Source organism: Glycine soja, chromosome 6, assembly GCF_004193775.1.
Source record: "Glycine soja cultivar W05 chromosome 6, ASM419377v2, whole genome shotgun sequence".
Lineage (NCBI taxonomy): Eukaryota > Viridiplantae > Streptophyta > Magnoliopsida > Fabales > Fabaceae > Glycine > Glycine soja.
In genome coordinates, this window is record NC_041007.1 from 18195818 (window position 1) to 18206253 (window position 10436).

At 33.6% G+C, this 10436-nt stretch overlaps 1 protein-coding gene across 1 annotated transcript; it reads left to right on the forward strand.

Moving 5' to 3' along the window:
- The first annotated feature begins 7393 nt into the window (after positions 1–7393).
- LOC114414364 (egg cell-secreted protein 1.1-like) lies at positions 7394–7982 on the forward strand. The gene has a single exon (XM_028378621.1). It carries the CDS (start codon positions 7412–7414, stop codon positions 7823–7825), a length of 414 nt encoding a protein of 137 aa, XP_028234422.1. The 5' UTR covers positions 7394–7411; the 3' UTR covers positions 7826–7982.
- Positions 7983–10436: the final 2454 nt, after the last annotated feature.

Here is a 10436-nt window from a genome sequence, read left to right on the forward strand (position 1 = left end):
TAGGTATGGAGGAAAACGTGGAGGAAGCTTTGGCTGCGCAGCAGCTCTGATTTCGTGAGTATTTATAGAAGATGACGCATTGTAATCGATTACAGGTATTGGTAATCGATTACAGGCCCAATAAGCCTTCTGGTAATCGATTACAGGATGTTGTAATCGATTACAGGCTGCCTGTTCATGTGTAATCGATTACACTGGATGGTAATCGATTACCAGAGCCTATCCTAGGCTAGTTTCTAAGAGAATATCTATATTTATGCTCAAATACATTCTATATGACTAATTTTCACTACTAATACACTAAATTCAATCATTCAATTACTATATACACAAGAAATCATAAATTCTATCATAAAAACAAGAATTCAAACAAGATCAAACAAAATAATCTACAATCAAAAGGTAAAAAGTAAATCAACCAATCAATCAACCAATCAATTCCTATTTTTCTAAATCTCTTACATCTAAGAGACCTAATTCTCTTCTAATAGAGAAAAACACTTCCTTGGGGAGAGGTTTAGTGAAAATATCAGCAAGTTGATTCTTAGTATCAACAAATTCTAATACACAATCTCCCTTTAAGACATGATCTCTAAGAAAGTGGTGTCTAATCTCTATATGTTTAGTTCTTGAATGTTGAACTGGGTTTTTGGATAGATTTATGGCACTAGTATTATCACACTTAATAGGTATGCGATCAAGAATGATGCCATAGTCAGATAATTGTTGCTTCATCCATAAAATTTGTGCACAACAACTACCGACAGAGATATACTCCGCTTCAGCAGTAGATAAAGCAACACTGTTTTGTTTCTTACTATGCCATGAGACAAGAGCCGATCCAATAAATTGACAAGTTCCACTTGTACTTTTTCTATCAGTTTTAGATCCGGCAAAATCAGAATCAGAATATCCTATTAAGTTACATGTTGAATTCTTAGGATACCATAATCCTAAATTGATTGTTCCTAATAGATATCTCATGATTCTCTTTACTGCACTTAGATGTGATTGTTTGGGGTTGGATTGAAACCTAGCACACATGCATACACTAAACATAATATCAGGTCTACTAGCAGATAAATAAAGAAGAGATCCGATCATACCTCGATATTGTTTTATGTCTATAGACTGACCAGATTCATCTTTATCTAAGTAACAATTAGTGCTCATCGGTGTAGACATGTGTTTTGCACTATCCATCCCAAATCTTTTGATCAATTCCTTGCAGTATTTGGATTGATTGATGAATATACCTTCTTGAGTTTGCTTGATTTGTAATCCCAGAAAGTACTTTAGTTCTCCCATCATTGACATTTCAAATTCACTTTGCATATCAAGGGAAAACTCCTTGCACAATGAATCATTAGTGGATCCAAAAATTATATCATCAACATATATTTGAACCAACAAAATATCATTATGCTTTCTCTTTATGAATAATGTGGTATCCACTTTACCTCTGAAGAATTCTTTTTCAAGAAGAAAATTACTTAATCGTTCATACCATGCCCTAGGGGCTTGTTTCAAACCATAAAGAGCCTTTTGTAATTTATAAACATGGTTTGGTTTATCAGAAATTTCAAAACCAGGGGGTTGTTCAACATATACCTCTTCTTGAATTAAGCCATTTAGAAAGGCACTCTTAACATCCATTTGATAAAGTTTAAAGTTCATTATGGATGCATATGCCAAAAGCATTCTAATGGCTTCTAATCTTGCAACAGGAGCATATGTTTCTTCATAGTCTATTCCCTCTTCTTGATTATACCCTTTTGCTACTAACCTGGCTTTATTTCTAATGATTATACCATGTTCATCTAATTTATTTCTAAAAACCCATTTTGTTCCTATGATAGGATAATTTTCAGGTTTTTCTACTAATTTCCACACATTGTTTCTTTCAAATTGGTTTAGTTCTTCTTGCATGGAAATGATCCAATTATCATCTACTATGGCTTCTTTTATATTTTTAGGTTCAATCATAGATACAAAAGCCATATTATTGCATAAATCTTTAAGAGAGTGTCTAGTTGTTACCCCTTTTGAGATATCACCAATAATGTTGTCGAGGGGATGATCTCTTGAAGTTTTCCATTCTCTTGGGAGTGCATCATTGGATTTGCCTTCTTCTGGAGGATCTTCATTGTTTCCTTTGTCATTTCCTTTGGAATCTTGTTCATGAATGTTCATATGTTCTAAAGAATCTGCAATGTCATCTAGCATATTCTTTGTTGACAATATAGCATTAGATTCATCAAAGGTAACATGAATGGATTCCTCTATATTCATAGTTCTCTTATTAAATATTCTATATGCTTTGCTTTGTAAAGAATATCCAAGAAAAATGCCTTCATCAGATTTTGCATCGAATTTTCCTAGATTATCTTTACCATTATTAAGTACAAAACACTTACAACCAAAAACATGTAGATGAGAAATATTAGGTTTTCTACCGTTAAATAACTCATATGGGGTTTTCTTTAAAATAGATCTTATCAAGGCTCTATTCATGATGTAACATGTAGTATTGACAGCTTCAGCCCAAAAATACTTTAGAAGAGAAGTATCATTTAATAAAGTTCTTGCAATTTCTTCCAATGACCTATTTTTCCTCTCAACAACTCCATTTTGTTGAGGGGTTCTTGGTGCAGAAAAATTATGTTCAATACCATGTTCATCACAAAATAATTCAAAATCTTTATTTTCAAATTCACCCCCATGATCACTTCTAATGAATGCAATCTTGAGATTTTTCTTGTTTTGTATGATTTTAGCAAGTTTCCTAAATACTTGGAATGAATCACTTTTATGTGTAATAAATAATGTCCAAGTATATCTAGAAAAATCATCAACTATAACTAAAGCATAGTAATTTCCTCCAAAACTCATGGTTCTAGATGGACCAAATAGATCCATATGCAATAACTGTAATGGTCGAGTGGTTGAAACAACATTTTTAAATTTGAATGAGACTCTTGTTTGTTTGCCCTTTTGACATGCATCGCATAGTTTATCTTTTTCAAATTTCAATTTAGGCAAACCAACTACTAAATCTTTTGAAATTAATTTATTTAAGTGATCCATGTTTATGTGAGCAATTCTTTTATGCCATAATCATGGATCATCATCTTTACTAAGAAAGCAATGATTGTTTTCTTGTTTTATGCTTAAGTCTATCATGTAAACATTATTGACTCTATGTCCTACATGCTTTATATTAATGTCATGCGTATGTTCTATAAGACATTTCTGAGAATCAAATGATACTAGATAGCCTTTGTCACATAGTTGACTAACGCTAAGCAGGCTGTGCTTAAGGCCTTCAACAAGTAGAACATTTTCAATGGAGTTTGAAGAATTTGTACCTATTTTACCCACTCCAAGAATTCTACCTTTGTTGTTGTCACCATATGTTACATGTCCGCTTTTCTTTGGAGATATGTGTGTAAAATTTGATGCATCTCCAGTCATATGTTTTGAGCATCCGCTATCTATGTACCACTTCTTTCTCAAAGATACCTGCATAATCAAGTTTTTGACTTAGGTACCCAAATTTTATTGGGTCCTTGCATGTTAGTATAAACTGAGGATCCTTTTGGGACCCATATCATTTTAATATTACTGTAATTTTTCTTGAAGTAGCAAGTTGATATGCCATGTCCTCTTCTTCCACAGTAAAAACAAGTGATAGAATTAGAATTACATTTTTGTGTGGAAGTGGAAAAGTTTTTATGAACCTTTTGTAGTTTTTCAGATTTATACCCTAGTCCATTTTTATTTGACACATATCTTTGTTTACTTAATATAACATCTAAATTATTTCTACTATATGAAAATTTTGCAAGTGAATTTTTTAACTCTTTAATTTCTTTTACATATTTATCACAACAACTACAAGAATCTGTTATTTTCTTGTCATTAATAGTGGAGATATTAACTTTTTCATTTGTTTTAGAGATTGAAACTTCATTTCTAAGAAGATCTAATTCTTTGTTTAATTTTGAAATTTCATTTTCTAAATTTGAAATTGTTTTCTTTGATGATGAAACTAATTTTGCAAGTTTAATTGATTCTTTATGCAAATCAGCAAATGCATCTTGCAATTCATCAAAAGAAATAGATAAGTTGTTTGAAGATGTTACCTCTTCATCACTTTCGTAACTTTTTGCCATAAGGCAAAGATTTATCTCTTCATTTTCAGAATCATCAGAGGATTCCAAATCATTCTCATCCCATGTGATGTATGCTTTCTTTAGTTTCTTCTCACTATGATTTTTCTTTTCAGATTTTTCCATCTTTTTCTTGAAGATGGGACAATCAACCCTCAGATGTCCAGGTTGATTGCATTCAAAGCATTTTAGAGTAGAGGATGAATTTTCTGTCCTTCTCTTTGATTTAAAATTTGGTCGCCTCTGATTTCCTCTTACTTTAAGAAATTTGTTGAATCTTTTTACAAAGAAACTTAGATCATCATCATCATCTGCATCATTATCCTGATCACTTTCTTCTTGAATTAAGGATGATGCTTTAAGAGCAATTCCTTTCTTTTTCTTGTCATTTTCTTCATTTTGGTGCAATCTCAATAGTTCCATCTCGTGTTCCTGCAACTTACCAAATAAAGTGGCAAGAGACATGTTAGACAAATCTCTTGATTCAGAAATAGCCGTTACTTTGGGTTGCCATTCTCTACTTAAACATCTTAGCACCTTGTTTATAAGATCTTCATTTTGAAATTCTTTGCCTAAGGCTGCTAGATGATTTACTATATGTGTAAATCTCTTTTGCATACTCTGAATATTTTCATTTGTATTCATTCTAAATAATTCATACTCATGAGTTAGTGCATTTATCCTAGATCTTTTAACATCTGTAGTTCCTTCATGTGTTAATCGAAGAGTGTCCCACATTTCCTTAGCACTCTTACAATTTGAAACTCTGAAATATTCATCCATTCCTAGGGCAGACGTTATTATGTTTTTGGCTTTTAGGTTGTATTGTACTCGTTTTCTATCCTCTTCAGACCATCTATCTCTAGGTTTTTCTATGGTTATGCTTTCACTTGATGAACTACCATCTATTGAAACTCTTTCTACTGTGGTGGGTATATAAGGCCCTATTTCAATGGCTTCCCAGATATTTAGATCTATTGCCTCGATAAAAATTTGCATTCGGGTTTTCCAGTAGTGGTAACCCTCTCCATTAAAGATTGGAGGTCTATTGATAGAATTCCCTTCTGGAAATAAGGAATTTGCTGAGGCCATCTTTTTCTTGAAGCTTCTAAACTTTGTACAAGAATGAAGCTCTGATACCACTTGTTAGACAAGTGGCCTCAGATATCTTAAGAAGGGGGGGTTGAATTAAGATATTCCAAACTGTTTCCCCTAATTAAAATCTATTTCACTTTTTACTCAAGTTATGAATTCCCTTAATGACAATCTTCTTAAATATTAATTCAAATGAAGCAACTTGAATATGAATATAAAGCAATAATAAATAAAGGAGATTAAGGGAAGAGAAAATGCAAACTCAGTTTTATACTGGTTCGGCCACACCCTTGTGCCTACGTCCAGTCCCCAAGCAACCCGCTTGAGAGTTCCACTATCTTGTAAATTCCTTTTACAAGTTCTAAACACACAAGGACAATCCTTCCTTTGTGTTTAGAGATCCTTTACAACAAGAGACTCACAGTCTCTTAATCCCTTAGAGAATGAGAAGAAGAAGAGGAACAAATCTCTCTAGAAAGAGATGGATTTTACAGATTGAGCACTCAATTAATTCCTTAATGAATTGCAATTGAATTGGCCAAGGAATTCTTAAGAGGATAAAATGAAATTGCTCTTTGAGAGGATAAACACTTTGTTGTTCTGAAAAAATCTCTTTACAATTTCGTGTTTAAGTCACATATATATAGACCATTGGTGGTCATGAGTAAAGCCTTTGAAAAGTTGTGACTCTTGAAATTATTTTTCTGAAATTCCTGTCTGGTAATCGATTACAGTAATTGTGTAATCGATTACAGCTTTTAAAATTTGAATTAAAACGTTTACTAACTGCTGGTAATCGATTACCAAAATTGTGTAATCGATTACACAGTCTAAAATTTCGAATTCAAATTTTTATAGCTGTTATGAAACGTATTTGGCCACTGGTAATCGATTACATCCTCTGGTAATCGATTACCAGAGAGTAAAATCTTTGAGAAACACTTTTTATTTTAAATCACTTGGCCAAACCTTTGCTAATTCAATTAGGAATTCCCTTCCTAATATTCTAGTGATCATCTTGATGTTGTGACTTGTAATCTTGAAGTATTGTCTTGAATTTTAATCTTGAAAAGCCCATTTGCATGAATTGTAACACATCATCATGATCATCATCAAAACATCAAAGCCAATTGCATCTACATTATACACGTTTAAAAGGTGTGACTGACCGTGTAAGAGTTTTTATACTACTAATTGATTAATTAATTAATTAGAAATTATATTTAGTATAGTAATAATGGAGTAATTATAAAAGTAAAATTAATAATTTATTTAGAATGTGTAAAAAAAAATATATTTAGAATGTCCTGATTAGTTCAAAGATTTTTCTAAGATTTCACAATAGACTAAAACGGTTAATAGAGAAAAATATAGGGATCGAAAATGTTAAAAATTTTGTTTAGGGACTAAAGTAATTTTTAAAAAGAGTTTATTGACCAAAAGCATAATTAGTTAAATGAAATTTTTTTAGAAACCACATATAACATTTGTAGTCGAATTTTTTAATAAAATGTATAAATACATAAATATAGATTATATAAAAATGTTGAAGGTCGTAACGTATAATATATTATAGTATATAATTTTTATGGCATATAATATAACTTTTATACTATGTACGGTTCGCTGGCTTGTGTTCTCTAATATGCAAACTCTGTTTTATTAATGTATAATATTGACTAATGTCCATCAAATTAATGGAGTTGTTTAAGTGGGTATTTAAGTAAGGAATCATTTTGTTTCCTAGTTGAAGTTGATCTAGCTGGTAGGGTGAATTACTTAAATTTAAAAACGGTTCTTTATATAGGAACGACTTCTTATGAATGAAATTTAATTTTTACTCTAAAATTAATATTCTGATAGTAAAACAAAAAGAAAATAAAGGGACACTTGCTAAATCAATTAGCACTTAAATTTCATAAAATCTTGATCTCAGTCACTACAAAGAAGATGAACTTCCTGTCTTATGCCCTTCGCTTATGTAACCCCTAGAAATTAAATTAATGATTTTCACACTCTTCATCTCCCCTTACACCAATGGTTACTAACCACCCCCACTGTATTCTATATAAATACCAATCATGCGTGCTTTCATCATAACCATCAACACATACACCCATATTTTCTTCTATGACCAAAAAAGAATGGCTTTCACTCTCAATCTTTTTATTCTTTCTTCTTTGATAGCTATAACTTCATTGATGTCATCAGCATCTATGGTTGAATCAAGGTCACTCTCTAGCCCCTCTTCTTCAAGCCTCGCGGTTCGGTTGAAGGCAGAGGGCGAATCCTCCTACTGCTGGGATTCACTATGGCAACTCCAAGCATGCACTGGAGAAATTGTTACATTTTTTCTCAATGGTAAGACTTACCTTGGACATGGTTGCTGCCAAGCAATTAGGGTGATTGGACATGATTGCTGGCCCAACATTGTTGCCTCTCTAGGATTCACCAATGAAGAGACTGATGTGTTGGAGGGTTATTGTGATGAGGATGTTGTTCATTCACCTCCACCACCACCACAATCTATTATTGACCCAAAATATATTGTTCCATAAAGGAACTAACTTTGGCCTTGGTGCATGGTTTTCAATGAAGAACTAATAAGAGTTTTGTTTTGTTTCTTTTTTCAATGTTTATGTTGCCACTCTTGCTCACACTAAGTGGGAAACATAAGTTGACATGTATGTACTGAAACTCTTAATCAATGATATGATATGCATGCATGATTGTGTGTTTTCTATGCTTAAAAGGTTGTTGCATCGGCATTTCCCTCCTTAAGTTATACTATATGGTTCAAGTTTTATGTTGAATGTACATATAATTTGGATACATAGCAAAATTAATATTGGATTCACCATATATACAATGTGTAGCAAGGAACTGAAAAGAGAATTGAACTATTAAAAGTGTAAGATGATGAAAACTAAGATATTGCTGCTCTTGATCTTCAATATCCTTCAAGAAAACCTTAGGCCAGCACTCAAATTTCATCATGGCTTCTTTTAAAGAACGTAATAAAAAAAAAAAATGAAAGATATGTTATACGCATGGCATCATGATTAAGAAATGGGTTATGAGGATTTTTTTTTTGGAAAAGGTGGGTTTTGAGGAGATTAATTAACAAAATAAGGGAGTTTCATGATAAAATGAAAATATGTAAGTGAGGATGATGGTCTTTACGAGATAAAGAGCAAGGCTGTAAGGGAGTATGTTGTGAGAAAAAGGATCAAATTTAATTGAAATTGGGAGGTTTGAGAGTTGAGCATTTGGTTTTGTTAGTTGTAATTCAGAATATTAGTTGTAAAGTTTGGTAGTTTGTTTAGTTAGTTGAGTGTGATAAGACAGTGATTGAGGCTGAACTTGAGCCTTATAAATAGTCTCTGTGTAATTCAATTCATAATGTAATTCATCTCATTTTAGTATATGTTTTTTCTTGGCTTTCTCTCTTTCTCCCCAACAGATTTGGTATCAAGAGCACTAAGTCTTGGGACTAGGTGGGATAAGAGAGTTGTGAACTGAGAAAGAGTGGTGAGAGATTCAAACAGTGTGGATCCTTCGAGTGTGAAACAGCTGAGAGTTGTGAGATTGTGAGTGAAACAATCTGTGAGGCATTGAGAATCAAGATTTGGCAGATTCTGGATCTTGCAAAAGAATCTTGGTGATTGCTGGAAAAGCTTGAGTGTGGATAGATCAAGATAGCATCATGAATGGCCATGTACCTGGAAATTTACCAGTTCTTGATGGGAAAAACTGGTCCAAATGGAGTGTGCAGATGAAAGCCCTCTTTGGTTTTCAGGATGTCTATGAGGTGGTTCAGAATGGGATTGAAGAGCAGCACACCAGATGCTCAGACAAGTTTGGAAGGATTTGAAGAAGAAAGACTGTAAGGCACTATTTTTCTTGCATCAATGTGTGGACTCTGCACATTTTGAAAAAATTGTAGCTGCCACAACGTCGAAGGAGGCATGGGATATCCTAGCAAAAGCATGTTCTGGTGATGACAGGTTGAAGAAAGTGAAGCTAAACGCTTTGAAAAGACAATATGAGCTGCTCCAGATGGAAGACAATGAGAGGATCTGTGATTACTTTACAAGATTGCTCAGAATTGTGAATCAAATGCAAGAATGTGGTGAGAGATTCAAGGATCAAGATTTGGTAGAAAAGGTGATGAGAACTCTAACCCCTCGATTTGATGGGAGAGTTGCTGCTATCGAAGAGGCAAGGGACCTGTCTGAGATGAAAATCGAGCAGTTGCAAGCCTCTCTAGAAGCACATAAGCTGAAGATGAATGAGAGGAGCCCTGCAAGATTAGGCCTTGTATGCTTCAAAACAGAAGCAAGGTTGGAAGAACAAGAAGTGGAGAGGAAATGCTAAGAGATATAACAACAAGCATGAAGGAAAGAATCCTTCATTTCAAGGCAAGAATGATCAAACTGACTTTGCTCTGGATCACTCAGTGCCATATGGAAGAAAAGGAGAATCTGGTTCAAGTAATAAGGCTGGAAAAGGAAGGTTTGACAAAAGCAAGATCATATGCTACAATTGTCAAGGCTAGGGTCACTTTGCAAATGAATGTGGAAGTGCATATGTAAGAGAAAAGAAGAAGAAATATAGCAAAAATGAGGCTTATATGGCACAAGCAAAGCAACAGAATGAAAGTGAAAGTGGTTCAGATGTGGAAGCAGTTGTGTTGATGACAACCATATGCAATTTCAGCAGCAATGTGGATGCAGAAACATGGTATTTGGACACTGGATGTTCAAATCACATGACCTGCAATCTGAATTGGCTTGTGAATCTTGATAATAGCAGGAGGTGCACCATAAAATTTGCAGATAGCAGTACTGTGAAGAGCATGGGAGTTGGAAATGTTGCTTTCAGAAGGAGTGATGGAAGTCTAGCAATAATAGACGAAGTGATGTATGTGCCAGACATGAGGTGTAATCTGATGAGTTTGGGTCAGCTTCTTGAAAAAGGTTTCTCAGCATCCTTGAAGAACAAGTTTCTGGATTTACTAGACCCAGGTGATGTAAGAGTGTTCAAAGTTCCATTGTCTAAAAACAGAACCTTTCAAGTGAATATGAATAATGCTGATGTGCAGTGTCTAGCATCAACTGCCAATGAAGATGAGAGTTGGCTTTGGCATTCTAGACTTGGGCATTTGAA